General features: G+C 47.3%; 7 protein-coding genes across 7 annotated transcripts; 3 read left to right on the top strand and 4 right to left on the bottom strand.

The window, feature by feature from the left end:
• Window positions 1–266: 266 nt before the first annotated feature.
• F4817DRAFT_326684 (uncharacterized protein) lies at window positions 267–2246 on the bottom strand. The gene has a single exon (XM_049301933.1). The coding sequence runs from the start codon at window positions 2072–2074 to the stop codon at window positions 734–736; it is 1341 nt and encodes a 446-aa protein (XP_049162315.1). The 5' UTR covers window positions 2075–2246; the 3' UTR covers window positions 267–733.
• A 125-nt stretch (window positions 2247–2371) lies between these two features.
• On the top strand, window positions 2372–3798 carry F4817DRAFT_326683 (NAD(P)-binding protein). Its single transcript, XM_049301932.1, has 4 exons — window positions 2372–2443; window positions 2524–3157; window positions 3228–3450; window positions 3562–3798. The coding sequence occupies exons 2-4, from the start codon at window positions 2639–2641 to the stop codon at window positions 3729–3731; spliced, it is 912 nt and encodes a 303-aa protein (XP_049162314.1). The 5' UTR covers window positions 2372–2443; window positions 2524–2638; the 3' UTR covers window positions 3732–3798.
• An 88-nt stretch (window positions 3799–3886) lies between these two features.
• F4817DRAFT_236408 (cytochrome P450) lies at window positions 3887–5969 on the bottom strand. The gene is made up of 2 exons (XM_049298974.1): window positions 5494–5969; window positions 3887–5440 (listed from the first exon to the last, which is right to left on the bottom strand). Exons 1-2 carry the CDS (start codon window positions 5766–5768, stop codon window positions 4042–4044), a joined length of 1674 nt encoding a protein of 557 aa, XP_049162313.1. The 5' UTR covers window positions 5769–5969; the 3' UTR covers window positions 3887–4041.
• A 1518-nt stretch (window positions 5970–7487) lies between these two features.
• Window positions 7488–8833, top strand: F4817DRAFT_236389 (6-phosphogluconate dehydrogenase C-terminal domain-like protein). The gene is made up of 2 exons (XM_049298973.1): window positions 7488–7780; window positions 7853–8833. The coding sequence occupies exons 1-2, from the start codon at window positions 7665–7667 to the stop codon at window positions 8700–8702; spliced, it is 966 nt and encodes a 321-aa protein (XP_049162312.1). The 5' UTR covers window positions 7488–7664; the 3' UTR covers window positions 8703–8833.
• Window positions 8834–8888: 55 nt separating this feature from the next.
• On the bottom strand, window positions 8889–10603 carry F4817DRAFT_326679 (RNA-binding domain-containing protein). The gene is made up of 8 exons (XM_049301931.1): window positions 10459–10603; window positions 10279–10365; window positions 10029–10060; window positions 9938–9972; window positions 9835–9883; window positions 9716–9782; window positions 9512–9659; window positions 8889–9445 (listed from the first exon to the last, which is right to left on the bottom strand). Exons 1-8 carry the CDS (start codon window positions 10495–10497, stop codon window positions 8964–8966), a joined length of 939 nt encoding a protein of 312 aa, XP_049162311.1. The 5' UTR covers window positions 10498–10603; the 3' UTR covers window positions 8889–8963.
• Window positions 10604–10648: 45 nt separating this feature from the next.
• F4817DRAFT_326676 (uncharacterized protein) lies at window positions 10649–12679 on the bottom strand. Its single transcript, XM_049301930.1, has 3 exons — window positions 12428–12679; window positions 11447–12377; window positions 10649–11395 (listed from the first exon to the last, which is right to left on the bottom strand). Exons 1-3 carry the CDS (start codon window positions 12551–12553, stop codon window positions 10950–10952), a joined length of 1503 nt encoding a protein of 500 aa, XP_049162310.1. The 5' UTR covers window positions 12554–12679; the 3' UTR covers window positions 10649–10949.
• A 323-nt stretch (window positions 12680–13002) lies between these two features.
• On the top strand, window positions 13003–14830 carry F4817DRAFT_326674 (PLC-like phosphodiesterase). Its single transcript, XM_049301929.1, has one exon. The coding sequence runs from the start codon at window positions 13233–13235 to the stop codon at window positions 14640–14642; it is 1410 nt and encodes a 469-aa protein (XP_049162309.1). The 5' UTR covers window positions 13003–13232; the 3' UTR covers window positions 14643–14830.
• Window positions 14831–15609: the final 779 nt, after the last annotated feature.

The following is a 15609-nucleotide window of genomic DNA, read 5'->3' as shown; positions in this document are numbered from 1 at the left end:
TTGCTTAAAGCTTTAAAGCTCTGACGTACATAACGTAACAAATCAAACATTCTTTGTCCGATAAGCTCAAGCTATGACCTAATTTAAGGTTTACATCGTCATTGTGACTTCCAGCTTTGTGTGGGCCAACTTTGTGGCTGTTGCCTTAGTGAATTCTGCCGCTTTGACTGATTCTCAGACAACCTTGACCGCCCTAAGAAGTGCATAAATATCTGGCCTCCCCTCCTCGTCTTCTAGGATTTCTTTCCCTTTTTCTTCTTCATACTTACCTTGTCCGAAGAGTCCTTGCTCAAGCATAAGGACTCTTAAGGGGGGAGACCTGCATTGCACATCGCGGAGTCGACCCTCTTCTATTATCCCTCGTGGATCGTAGTGGGCGCAATTTTTGTTCTCTTTCAAATATTTTGATTTTCATTGTGATCGATGCCTTGCTGCATCGCCATGAGGAAGATCTCGTTAAGTGTTTCTCTAGTTTTATTTCGTAGTTTATAGTTAGCTATCTCTTTTCTCGTTACTTCCTGCTATACATAGTTATCGCTTGTTGATCCAAGTTAAATTGAGGACTCGCCATTTTCGATGTCCAAGATTTCAGCATCAGCTGTTTGGTACGAATTGACGTGTTTTCCACCAAACTATCTATCTACCACAGCCTATGCCTCGTACGCTATTATCTAAGGGGTATTAGCTTCGTTCACCTTGTGTTATATTATTCCGATCTCCTATTACGAGCTCGCTAGATTATCTCTAACATCGGTTGTGGCTTTCGCCTTTTTGAGTCCTCAATCCATTTCTCTATCCTCTCCGTACCGTATCTTAGCTCCACGATTAATAAGCTGAACTCGTCGAGATCCTCAGGGTTTGTCTCGTAGAGTAGCTTCTCTGTCCGCTGTGTGGAGATGAGCACGGTATCAATTTCACGACAACCCTTAGCCCAGGCATACGCCGACGTCGCATCCCATAGGCGGCCATGCATCGTGTTGGGTACGCGTCCCGGACACTCGCTCCACCCACGCTTCATGTGGAGATATGTCTCCTGAAGGTAGTTGGCGACGAGCCACGTGCGCCGCGTGCTCTCGACGAGGATCCAGGCCTTCCAGAGGACGGCATCCTCGGAAATGGCTACGATAGGATAGGATGCTGCAATATTAGCGAGGAAGCGTGCCGGCTGCGTTAAGCTGTTCTTTGTGTTGTCGAGGAGCTGTTGCGTCCAGAGGAAGAGAGTGGGAATCAGCGCCTCGGCTTGGGCTCTCATGCGTATATCGCCATCGAGAAGTCGAATAGCCTGGTACGTTAGTAGCGACTGGACCCTGCATATGTGATCAAATGTGTCCATTCCCTGACCCGCCCTTAGCGAGGCCTCGAAGGTTTGATCCTCTAGCAACTGCGTAACGCGGTCCTCCAACACGCAGGCCATCGTGGCCCTCGTGTCAGCATTGCTGCACGTTGTCATATGATATAGAGCAATAGCTGAATGCGCGTCTTGCACGCACCGCGGCATTTTCTCGCGGTACAACTGGTGGTGGTGCAGCGGGCTGCCGCCGTCCGTCACCCACCGCCGCAGCCAATCCTGAACGCTGTCGATGAAACGTTGGAGCATACGATCCTGAGTAAGCACAGGCTGGTCAAGCGGACATGAAGAATGATCTGTGACCCATGACTCCGGCGCCAGGAACCAAAGACCTGTTGAAACGTCTGATGGACTATTGCCTATTGAGGGCTGTGAATGGTATGCTGTTGCTCGCGAAATCATATCTTCAACAAAGTCTGATTGCGTCAGCTGTAGCGGATAGAAGTTCATGTCATCGTTCCCTATCCGGTCGATATCATGACAAATCATAGGAAGCGGGTTTGCGGAGCCCCCGGTAGTTGCGGAAGGTATTGCGGCGGCCGCATCCGCATCTACGTGGAGGTTGTTACTTTGTCGGGCCGGTGGATATACGCAAGGAATTCCTTTGGTTGCACAACGCCGACACGCCGGCACGGCTTTGGTACATTGCCGTTTGGATTTAGTGCAGCCGACACAAGCTCTTCGCCAGATAGAAGCCATAGTTGGTCGAATAGCAAATTCCTTCATTAGCAACCTTTCCGTGCAAACCCATATATATTAAACCAAAAGGCCCCCCAAACATCTGACATAAGTACGATAATAAGTCCAAGAAATCCAAGGCGGCTTCAGCTTCATTTGTCAGCCCGCAGCGGCGGAGAAATGTGGATACAATTACCATCTACGGAAAGGTATTACGGACTTTAGCCAATGGAAGTTGCGGAAAATAGGGGGGCTCCCCTTTCCGCAACTGCCTTGATCCCACGGGGTGAAGGGGTGAACTGTAGAACGGAACACTACCGACCCCGAGATCCAGTCAGTTTTGAAGGGATATTCGATGTAGCATTCAGCAGCATAATGATGGCATCAGCCAATGTGACTCAACTCGGTCGGGAGTGTGTAAGTGGTGGCATTGAATTCAAAATACGCATATATAATAAGGTCGCGTTCCTCACATTCATTCCTGACTTACATCTCAGCACTCAAGCCTTTGTCAAAGCAAGTCGAAACAGAATACAGCCTCGTATAATTCTATCACTAAACAAGGATTAAACATATATTTGTGCACTAAATCCAATTTTTGCAATCATTGATATGGATTCATTTGTGGATTCGTTTATGGATTCATTTATTAAGAAACTAACCAAGACTTACCACAGGAGTGTTTATCCAGCTGTCACTCCCACCCGCCCCGAGCTCTCTCAGGCAGGAAAAACAGTTTTAATCACAGGCGCTTCGACAGGCATCGGGTACCATGTTGCCAAGTCCTTCGTACAGGCCAAGGCAGAGAAAGTCATCATCCTCGGCCGACGAGTAGACAAAGTCAAGGCCGCCGCCGAATCTCTATCCGCAGAGAGCCAGGGCACTAAGGTGGTCGCTATCCCATGCGATGTTGGTAGTCCTACAGCCGTCGCCGAGCTCTGGGGTCGCCTTGCCGGCGAGGGCACGCGCATCGATGTCCTAGTGCTCAATGCGGCGAACACGGGTATCGTAAAGCCTCTGATGGAACAGGGCTTGGCGGGCGTCTGGGAAGCGTATGACTTTAATGTGCGCGCGCAGTTTGACATGACGGAGCGGTTCTATAAACAGGAGCTAGGCGCCGGTATCAAAAAGGTAAGGCATATATGCATACCTCTCAAAGCCGGGTTGGAGCATGTCACGTTAACTTCAAGGGGGAAAATAGTATCTTATCCACGTGTCGACTGGCGCGGTCCATAACTTCGACGCCACGGCGGTAATGCCGACTTACTCCATGACCAAGCATGCAGGCGCGCTTACATTACAACTCGTAGCGTATGATATCCCTCCGGAGGATATGCAGGTCATCATTTTTCACCCTGGCGCCATCTTCACCGAGGCCGCGGAGAGTCAGGGCTTTACTAAGGATTCCCTGCCTTGGGAAGACGGTATGTCATGCCTAAATATATATCAACCCCTTCCCCCTTCCCCTACTAGAAGCGTCATCAACAATATAGAATGCGCGACTGAAGCGATATAACTAACCTGATATATCACAGTCTCGCTCGCAGGTGGCTTCGCCGTCTGGGCGGCCACTCCCGAAGCTGAGTTCATCCACGGCCGATTCGTATGGGCCGGGTGGGACGTCGACGAGCTTAAGACTGGTGAGCTGGGGAAGCGTCTCAAGGAGGACCCAAACTTCTTGAAATTCGGCGTAAATGGCATCTAAGGGAGGCAGGGATGAACGAAAGGAGAATCAATCTTGTACTTTCATGACAAAATCTCAGTTCAGTCAGAATTAGTTATTTATTCTAGGCGATAAAATTTTTAGTTGAATTAGATTACCTCTACCAATCTCTTGCTGATGTATTACGTGCTTGCTACTTCTGTAATATAGGGGCTGTAAAGGCTATCCGCATTGAGAAAATAAACCAAATATGACATGAGGCGAATCAACATGTAAAACTGTATGTCATAACACGTAATCTAAACATCGAATTATACATTAGCGATCACGTCCAGAGCGCACCCTATGCACATCACCATCCATCCACAATCGTAGCATAGACTTGCATCCCTCTAACCGGTCTAGCAGTGATGCCGCCCCTGATTTCTATATTCCTCTCGTCCTCTTCCTCCTTATTCTTCAGCGAGAACTCAAAACGACCGACCCAAGACGCCAACAGGCAAGCGAACTCGGCCTTTGCAAAGGATAGGCCGATGCAGCTCCTGGGCCCGTGGAGGAACGACAGGAAAGCATAGTTGCTTGTAGCACCGCCGCTGGCGGCTTTCTTGTCATCGGGACCCTTCGGCACCCACCGCTCCGGGTTGAACTCGTGCGCGTCGGGTCCCCACATGCCTTTATCGAAATTAGTCGCCCACGGCGATATAACAATCACGGTTCCCTTAGGCACCTTTTGCCCTGCAAGCACAGTGTCCACGGTGGCCTCGCGAATCGTAAGCGGCACCGGAGAGTAGTAGCGCAAGACTTCGTTGCAGACGGCGTTGAGGTAAGGCATGTGGTCGATATCAAGACTGGTGACTTCTCGGTCTGAGTCGATCGGCGGTAGCTTCTCACGGATTTCGGCACGGAGCCGCTTCTGGATATCCGGATTCTTAGCAAGCATGTATATACCCCACGTCATCGCAGTGGCTGTAGTTTCGTGGCCGGCGGCTAGAAAAGTCATCAACTGGTCGACAAGATTCTCTTCCGTGAAACCGCCGGACTCTAAGGCGACGGAAAGTATGTCACGTTCCTTGAGCTCGTTACGTGCCAACTTCTCCTTTTTTTCTCGAATCAGATCCCGACATATACTTCTAATTTTCCTTGATGCTGTGTATACATTGGTGTTGCGTTGGACAGGAAGCTTAGACAATATCCATTCTGGGATGAATATTGCTAGAAGAGAGAGGATCTGGCCTTGCCTGGAAACCTTGAAGACACTTCGATACGTCTGATTGAGTTCATTTTCTGGGTCTTGGATTGCACCAAAGTCTCGTCCGAGGCCTGAAGCGCCAATAATGTCTAGGGTCACGCGAGATGCCCAAACACTGACGTCCAGGACTCCAGTCTTCTTAGCCTTCTCGGGGTCTGCCACAGACGTCTCTTTCTGCGCATCGGCGATAATGCTGCTTGTCATAGCCTGAACACATTCGCGGCCCTTTTGCCAGAAGCTTGGGTAAAGCTCCTTAATGTGCCGGAATGCAAAGGCCGGGAGGAGGTTTCTACGTTGAAACTTATGCTCGTCGCCCTCCGCTAGAAGTATACCTACGCCTAGAAGACGGCTAAGACCAAATCGAACGTTTGATGGCTTCTGGAAATCATAACTTCGCGCCACTAAGAGGTCTGCCAGGGCTTTTGGCCCTGTCACGAGGAGACGTTCTGTGTTGAAAATGAAACGATATAAGATGAGGCCATCATTTGGAATATTAGTAGCCCTTAATAATGCATTAGCTGGATATCACAACGAATCGATTGCGTATATACATACCACTCTCTCATGGGTATACCTGTAGGCTTCTCTCTTATTTCTTTAAAATGCCCGTTGATCCAAGAGCCACCTTTCGGTCCTGGTAGGTGACGTAGCGGGGAAAAGTAAAAAGGGTACAGAAATATATTCCAGATACCCACGAAGAAAGACTGTAAGATCCATGTGGAGACGAAAGTGCCAAGGAGTTGTGATATACTCCACGGTGGCTGACGAGATGTAATAAAGTAAGTCGAAATAAGAGATATAGCAGCGACAACCCGCCAAGGGAACGCCATCTTAGGTACCGTATAATTCGAGATAGCGTAGTTGATGTTGCGATGACTGATCCTCGAAAAGTATAGAGTGCAACGATGTATATAAAGATGAACGTGACCTCAGGTCGTAGGTCTTTATTAAAATGGACGGATCAGGGGCGAGCCGAACCAAAAGCCATGCACTACCGAAGCCGATCCTACGAACGTCCAAGCGGCGGCTAGAATAATAAATTGTATTGGACGACGGGTTAAATAATAACAATAACTTGGTACCGCCGGGTTATATGTTGAAAATGTCGTACGAAAATCCTAGCACTGACTAATAGGACTCAAGCAAGTTGTAAGTCAATTTTCGTAGTTGACAAAGAGCGTGCGGCTGATTAAATAGTTAAGACTTAACCCCCAGCTAGGAGGATTTGAAGTCTACGCCGCTAGCAAAGTAATAGGAGTGCGGAGTTTATAGAAATGACCGTGTTGGCCAGTGTAGTTGTCGTGACCTCGTAACCTGAAGTGGAAAGTATCAAAAATGTCCGGAGCCGTGGAGTGGAGGTCTTCTTTATTTAACGTCAAGAGTTGATTACTGTAGCCCGTTACTGCGGTAAGGATACTGTACATAATAGGATCTCAGATGATCTAGTGAAAACGGGGTGAAGCGAAACCGAGACTAGCCAGCCCACCAACTAGAACTTGAAACTGCGGGTAAAGCTGCAGGGATTCTTTAATAAATTCTACTTGATGTTTTACAGAATAAGTTGGACAAAAAACAAAAAGGGTGGGAGCTTTTGATAATCGTCTGCCTAGGACTACCTATTCTCAGAGGGGACGCGTAAGGTGCTTCATCATCTTCTGACTTGTATCGTATCGTATCGCTTAATTAACAAGCCAAAGGCGAAGGAGTTCACTCACGAGTCGGGCAAATTCCTGGGAGTTGGACAATACGTAACCGGGGACATTTGAGCGATTAAGAGACCGGAGAAGGCCTGAAACCCTGATAGGTAGTACATGTAGAAGGCTACCGTACGTAGGTAGGTACTGTCATGATGACTTGAATACTTCATTAGGCTAGGCGGCCGAGGTACACTAGAAAAGCTTCCACATAGGGCTTTTTAGTCGGTTGTTACGGAGAGAATGATATGCGGATAGGCCGACCCGGTGTAATTGAAGACGAAGTCCATTCTCTATTCGGATAGATTCCACGAGGTTATTTAATATTACCATGTGGCTAACCAACCCTCTAGGCCCCGCCGACCCGGACATGTCGGTAAGGATGTTCGAAGATGGGAATTGTTACGATTGGATAACCGTTTATAGATGTTTGGATAGTAAAGTAACTATTATGTTTGGGTAGGAGGATGGGGGTGGGATTCTAATAAATTGTGACATCTAATAAAATAATACTACCAACTTACACTAGGTAGCTAACGAAATCAACAGGGATCTATCAATACAAATTATTATCGATTTTATTGGCTCACCCATACGTCTACTTCATCATCTCGGTATACATATGTAGATGTTCGATACAAAAGTTAACAAGAAACATCAAACAAACAACAAGCTGACATACCACAATATTAAAATAATGCTATATTCCACAGCCATCTAATTTATATTTTCAAGTCTGCAATACTCCAAACGGCCGGAACAACGTCTACCGTCATTGGATCATATGCGCCCAACCGTGACAACATGCAGGAATATGTTTTCTCCAAGCCTACCTATTGGGCGAGATGGTAGAACAAGGGCGCGAGCCACCGACAAACATTCGTGCGGGAAGCTCGCCATCGCACAGCAGCCTAGGTTAGATACATAAGCAGCAAACTTGTCAATATTACAAGTACTTAGACGTCTTCACGATATTTCGAGTACCTCTATACGTAACATCTCTTTAACTCGTAGCCGGGCTGTAATCCAAGGATGTCGTCTCCAATAGCCAAGATCGGCATAATCTCCATCGGAGACATGGGCATGGGCATCGCCAAGCTGCTCGTCGCCAATGGATTCTCAGTAGCGACCAACGTCAAAGGTCGAAGGTCAGTTACCCCTCCTCCCTTCCCCCCCCTCTCTCTCTCCTAAGCCTCATACTTAAAAATATATTATAACAGCAACGACACCCTCGACCGAGCCAAGAGCGCACAGATCGAGCTCCTCAACTCAGACGAGGCCCTAACCCAGCAATGCTCCGTAATCCTATCCATCGTGCCCCCCCGCGACGCCGCCGCCACCGCGCAGCGCATCGTAGACGCCGTCTCGGGACCCCTGCGCCGCGCCGAAGATAACCCGCTGTACTTCGCGGACTTGAACGCCGTGGCGCCGTCCAGCGTAAAGCGCATAGCCGCCCTATTCGACCAGCGGCTCTCCGTGCGCTTCATCGACGGGTCCATCCTCGGGCTGCCGCCGGCGCCCAAGAGCACCGATAGTAGCGCTGAATGGTCACTTCCCCGGATCCCAACGTCCGGCCCGCACCAGCTCTCCGAGATCCCGGGCTTCGGAGCCAAGCTCGCGGCAACGCTGAACACGCGCCACGTCTCGCCCGAGATCGGCGCCGCGAGCGGGCTGAAAATGTGCTTCGCAAGCTTCAGCAAGGGCTTCACGTCCATCGCCATCCAATCCTTCACCACGGCGCACCGGCTAGGCGTGCTCTCCGATCTGCAAGGGGAGCTGCAAGCCGTGCTGCCTCGGCACTACGAGCTAGCGGAGAAAGAGGTAGTAGGCATGGCGCCGAAGGCGTACCGCTGGGTAACCGAGATGGAGGAGATCGCGCATACGTTATCCGAAGAAGGCGGGTTCGCGCCAGACTCGTTCCTCGGTGCGGCGAAGGTATATCGGACCGTGGCGGACGATACCGTGTTAGGACAGGAGAAGATTGGGAAGCGGAAGAGGGGCACGACGGTGGAGGATGTGGCGGCGGCGGTGGCGGAAGGGTTGCAGACGAAGCGGAAGAAGAACGATTAAGGGACGTAGGAAGATACGTCCGATGGCATTTACTGAAGGCCATGCTACAACTTAGAGAGCTAAACGTGCTTACTTGGATAATTTAGAGGTACAATAGGAAAGCCCTGTAAGACCCCCAATAGAAATAAGGAGGACAAAAATCACAATGGTTATGTTGAGTACATTATATAACCCGAAACGCAAAACACTCTCATTTCTCTAGCCGGTTGGGATAAGCTATAGCATGTATACAAATATGAGGGATGTTTCTTTAGGAGCCGATTATTCGATCATATCCACATCATCAATAGCCGAGACAATGGCGCCAGCCGTCTCGGCCGCTGGAGCTGCGTCGTTACTGCCGCTCGGGTTAAAATAATCAGCCATTTCGGCATCAAGCTCCTCCTGTGTCTTCTTTGGGCGCCCATTTCGGCCAACCCGCTCTCGCCCATTTGGCGTACCGCCACCTTCACGCCCTTCACGTCCCTCGCGACCTTCGCGACCCTCTCGTCCTTCACGTCGTGCTCCAGGTCGTCTCCCGCCGCCGCCGCCGCCACGTCGGCGAGGAAGAGGGCTACGGGATCGACTACCACCACCTGGCACGTAGCGATCGACACCTCGGTCTCTCTCAGAATACCGTCTAGGTGAGAGAGAGCGCGGGCGGGTGATACGCTCGGCCAATGATCGACCAGGCATGTGCGCAGTGTCGAAGGGGTTGCGCCGGGGTGGTGCCGATGACAAGACTGACAAACGGATGGGCTGACCTATACGATATTGGTCAATCTTCAATATTTTTATCGTGGGAACCTTTTCTTTCTTTCTCTTCTTACCCTTGGCATTGGCATTATCGTACTGCTTGATTGCCTCCATCGCATCGTCGCGATTCTCATACGTGATAAAGGCTGTGCCCTCAGAGCGTCCAGCACGGTCGTACAACAGCTCCAGCTTGACTACTGGACCGATCTTGTTGAACAACCCCTAGAACCACGTCAATACACCTCTCCAATCTGCTATAATCATGGTATTTCCCTTACATCGAGATCGTCTTCGGTGAGCTCGTAGTGCAAATTCTCTACCTTGACCTTGGTTCCACGAGTCTCCCTAGCATTGATATTAGAATATTGCTTTTTTGAACGTAAGGGCTTACACTAACTGGAATCGATCTGGAGAACGTCGTCTCGGGTGTCGCGGGCGATTGCGAGCTGAGAAATTGTTAATCCTCGTAATTCGACGCTTGGGTTGAGAGCTCAACTTACAGCTAGGATCATCGAATTTATCGTGAACCCACTCCCTGCATGTACGTTAGTGCTTGTCGCCCATGTATGAAATATAGAGCAGTGTACTTACGAATCCAAGTTTCTCGAATCATCTCTGGTTGACTGTCTCGTAGAACGAGATTGCTAGTTAGCTGCTGTCACTGAACGAATATACCATCACCGATCGAAGACCGTGACATCGAGCGCAAGTCGATTGCATTGCGGGAGGCTCGAGATAGGGAGGTGGGTGGTCGAGAAGGGAGAGGAAGAAGAATCCACCTATAATAGGATACTAGTTAGCTTAATAGATATTTTATATATATCTGTGTTTGGTATATTACCTTTCTTACACCGTCGCGGGGATAAGAGTCGCGCTCTCGAGGCCGGCCGCCGCCACCTCTACGAGGTCTGGAACCTCGTTTTCTGTGCTGCACTTGAAGTCAGCAGGCCAAATATAATTGATGGCATATAATTGATGGCATTGATGGCATTGATGAATATAGCATTAATTTCATTCGTACCTGAGACTCAGCAACGATCTCGTCAAGACTGCGATCCATTGTAATGCTGTTGTAAAAATGGATGTTTTGGTAAACGTCAGCGATAAAGTTAGACGCGGCTTCGCACTGAAGAATATAGGAAGTACATAAGGTAGGTACGTGTTAGGTCGTACAGCATTGTAGCGCTAGAGCTTTGACGTTATTTTCTTACCGATAAGTGAGCTGGTGAGAAGCTAAGGTGGATAAGCTGCATACGTCTAGCCTAATTGAGAAATAAATGGCTACGTGTATTAGGCACTGTATGGATACTGTACGTCACCGCCAAATAGGGGCAAACTTTTACGAACTTTACGACTTTTACTTCTGCATGCTCCCAGGATAGCTTCCAATTGGCTTGTCGTAACAATACTCCAGTCCTTGAAACTATGCACACATGTTGTACAGTATTGTTATCCTTCTCTTTGTATTAATTTAGCTGAGGTACTTCCTTTAATTGCTACCAAAGCTTTTGTTCATAAGAGAAAAGAAGCTCGTGGAAGGTCGACTTTTGTGGTGAATGATTGAGGCTGCTTAGTGGTTTCGCTCGCATGAGGCAAATTAGTAGCCTTTAAGAAAACTCCAGTCTTCGATACTACCCCGAAGTGACTGTCGATGATATCGACTTTATCTGATAGGCTAGCGGAATCGGGCTCTTGGTCGCTATTTTCAACCACGCCGATGGCCGTTGTTGGTGTAATCTTCTGGCTTAGCTCGATTTCTTTCTTCGTCCAATGCGGTTCGATGCAGAACATGAGATATGAACCAGGTGTTACAAGGCCCTCAGATGAGTTAGGATTGTTACGTTCATGAAATGCTCTTATGAATATTTCAACATCATCCTGATCTGGCAACGAATAGCTTATCTCTGGGTCGAGCGAGAGTAGTCCTTGTTTGAGGCCCCAGCCTCCTCCTCCACTAACTGCGTATTCGTTAGCTTGATTGTTCATCCTTAGACAAACCTGTCACGTACGAATTTTGTGCAATCGGCACCCAGAAGATAGTAGCTCAGAAAACACATTCATGGCCTCAAGCGATAGTTCCGCTTCCGACTGGGATAATTTAGCTTCGAAGACTTTTAGGCCAAGAAGGTTATGCTTTTCCATAACATCCGGAGGTATGACCCAACACCATACTCCGATAGGTCCGGGTGAGTATGACTTGTCTCGTTCAGACCTCGTGTCAAAAACTTTCGGTATTAGAGACTCTAGCTCCTTTGATGCCGGTGTTGTAGTACCGTTGACTTCGACCTGTCGAACGATATTACCTAACCCAGCAACAATCTTCCGAGGGGGAGTCAACGGTAACAAAGGTAGGAATGGCTTTGTATAACCCTCCGAGGCAGCACGGAGACATATCCTTTGATGTTGTTTCTCCTCTATGTTAGTACGCGCCATAGAACCCTCCTCATCACGCTGCCATCTGCTTGCAATTAGGGTGGATCGTCTCCCATTTTGGAAAATTGTATTTGCTAGCGGTAGTGTGATTTCGAGCGGCCTGGTATCCTTAGGTAGGGGATCTGATAGGAACGACACGGAAGACCCTCTATCCTGGCTGATGTTTGATCCAAATTCGTCGCCGGACCATATGCCGGGGAGAATGTCGTTCGAGCCATATAATATCGAGAGACCTGTCCGAGGCTCGCTGAATAGTCGTGTTGGAGTAAGTCCGTCTGTTACCGCACACAAGACACTGATGGGGGTTGAATTATCTTGCATGCTAATCGTCGACTTAAAGAGACCCCCAAGCACGCTACGTACAAAGTTCTCGTCTTCTAACCAGGTTGCGAAGTCGCGGGAAGCAAAAATAGCTGCCCCATGACCGAAGTTTTCTGCACTCCGTACACTTGTAGATACTTTAGGCGAACCTACAGAATGGTTATATAACCTATCTATGACCGTTTGCTATGTCTATGTCAATAAAGCTCTATAGTTTTAGGATATATCAAACTGACTTTTGTAACCTTTGTCGATAACGTAAGACTAATCTTTTCAACTGTACAAGGTTGACTTCCAAAGCTTCGTTTATATAAACCATGGTACCTAGTCGTAATACGGCAGTTAAATATACGAGGCCGCATATTGTTAAGACTCCCGGATCATCGCTCTCGACTGTCTTTTTAGTTGATATATGAGAGCTATAATAATTTGTAGGTAGGTAGGTTGGACTGTCTAAACGACTGTATTCCCGGAGTTTTGTATTGGCCAATCACATGTAATTGCTAATTGCACCTTATCCATAAGTTGTGGCTGATACATGTATCTCATAATTCATCATATGTTAAGTACCTAAACTATTCATCTCCTTCATCAGCTTCCTGAATACTTAACTTATGACATCAATTGAGGAATGTGTTATACGTAGGTACCTAAGGTAAAGTACCCAAACTAAGAAGTTGTCAACAAGTTTTAGGGATACCGCATTCTTTGTTAAATGATAAGCGTCAAGCATTTCCCATTAGTGGTACTTTGTGGCGTTGCTTTTACCAAGAAAAATGAGGAAAGGGAATAAACTTCAGCTGCGTTTCTACGAGATCCCCACTGCCTGTTGTCCAATTAGGGTCTAATTAGGGTCCAATTAGGCTGTCGTGGTCCCTTACACTGCGCTTATGGCAAATGCCTACCTACCTACGGACTGACACTTAGCTTGAGCAATGTCCCTACATACATAAGTATTGATGCGCCTCGACGGCGTCGGCGCATCCTATCTAGCTCTACAACCGTCTTTTTGGAACCCCATCAATTCAATTTTATAATCCAATGGCGGACCTGACTATCCGTAACCTCACAATCACTCCGCTGGAGCTTAAGCTTGTAGAGCGGTTTGAAGGGCAACCCTCATCCGGTCGTCATACCCCCGTCGGTAATATCACGAGCAGGATCACCGGTATTTTCAGCTCTACATCCGTTGCGTCTAATGTCCGCATCCAGGGTGAGGCTAGGGACCGTCGTGATGTTTCTATCACTATCGGACGCTTTGAGACCCAAGTTACGGATGTTCGTGCGGCCGACCCGGGCCGAGAAGTCCTTCGCTTGACTTTCGAGTCCGAGGGGCATCGATATCAAGTAGACGTGCCAAGTGCTTCGCAGCGTAGCACGGTTATGACGAAGCTAGATAATGCCACCAACGAATACACAACTATCTACGTACAGGCCAGCAGTTGTCTTGCCATATTCAGTTCCACTAACCTCTCGAGTTGGATGCGTGAGCTACGCGACGAATACCCTTTATCGGCTCTGTCCATACCGGGTACACACAACAGCCCGACTTGCCACGTCGCACTGCCTTCAGTCCGATGCCAAGCGGTCAATGTGCGTGAACAACTAGAGAATGGTGTGCGGTTCTTCGATATCCGTGTAAACGTCAGCGCAGATTCTTCGGAACTGGCACTTGTGCATAGCGCGTTCCCCATCTCATTAACGGGAAGCAAATACTTTAAGGATATGCTAGATGTTATTTACTCGTTCTTAGACTCTAATCCGTCTGAGGCCCTTATCATGAGCGTGAAGCGCGAAGGTACCGGTAAAGGCACCGACCAGCAGCTGTCCAAGATCCTCAAGGAGCGCTTCTACGGGGATGGAAAACGATGGTACACAGAACCGCGTATTCCAAAGATTAGCGAAGTACGAGGTAAAATCGTGCTACTTAGGCGGCACCATAACGACCCAAGCCTGAATGGCGAATGGGGAGGTCGAGGATGGGCACTCGATGGTAGTGTCTGGCCGGACAACTGTGAAAATGGACTGCTTGGAAGTGGCATTGCTCGTATACAAGATTTTTACGAGGTTGACCAGAATAAGAACATTCAAACGAAAATTGAATTCGCGCGAGAGCATCTTGAACGAGCAGCCGAACAAGTGTACCCCCTTCCAGGACGTGAAGGCTATAATGAGAACGCACCGGCCCAGCCCTTCTATGTGAATTTCTTAAGTGCCAGCAATTTCTTCAATACTAACTGTTGGCCCGAGAAGATTGCGGCCAAGGCAAACCCAGCCATCATCGAGTATCTATGTTTACGCCACGGGGTGGATGGAAAGGGGCCGAAAGGCCTGAAGGTGGGTGATGGGAGCACTGGCGTGGTCGTTACGGATTGGGTTGGTCAAGATGGCGACTGGGACCTTATAAGATGCATTGTCGGTTGGAACGCAAGATTGCAATTAAAGCAATAGTCTTTGGTCTAAACTATACCCCCCAGTGGCTTTCTTGAGTTTGGTAACTGATGTGTCTTGAAAATTCACTCTACACTTGGAGAGAATATATAGATAGAATAGACTTGGGTATTAACTACTCGGATGACTTAGAGATATCTCGGCTACTTATAGATATTAAAATACACGCCATGTTATATTGATAACATCTAATACTATAACTAAGATAAAGTGCTTACTTACCTATGTAAGTAACTGGTATAAGTGAAATCGTCTAGTTATCTAAATGACGAAACTTCTTTTCCTTTCTCTTTTAACATTTGAGCTGGAAGATCTAAAGTACTAAACTAATAACCATTTTCTTTATATTAACTCGGTCCGAAGTAAAACGAGGAAGATAATTCTTATCGTCGAAACAACATGCGTCATTTATATTAAATGATATGAAATATAAGCCGAAATGATAAGATAATTACTGAGAGGAAGCTTATGATGTCTTGTTTGCTTTAATTTCTGCGGTGTTACAGCCCTCGAGAAACATTTCGGAGGTTCCGGCCAATGCTTTTGCACATGCTAGCGCGATACGTCATATTGATACTTAGACCGATGAGCTGTAAGCTAAGCCCCACTGCAACTAAAATTACATACCTACAGCTGCCTTACTTTATCTCAGTAAACTCAGACCATAAATTCGATATTGTTCGTAAGGTTGTACCTCCTTTAGCCACACTACTTTTCAACCAATCAAAACCCGGAACAACTTTTTAAAATAATATCGAATTTATAATTTAAAATAAGTTTAAAATTTTACATATTAAAATTATATGTTTAACGTTTTAAAATAATAATATTAATAATATTAATAATATTATTAAAATAATAATATTAACGCGTGTTTATAATAAATAATAATTAATTATATAATAATTATTAATTTTATTATTAAATTTATTAATTAAATTTATGCGTTTTAAATTTTTTAAAATAT

Source organism: Daldinia loculata, assembly GCF_022478755.1.
Source record: "Daldinia loculata strain CBS 113971 unplaced genomic scaffold F4817scaffold_6, whole genome shotgun sequence".
In the NCBI taxonomy this organism is placed as follows: Eukaryota; Fungi; Ascomycota; class Sordariomycetes; order Xylariales; family Hypoxylaceae; genus Daldinia; species Daldinia loculata.
This window is presented reverse-complemented; position numbering and strand designations above follow the sequence as displayed.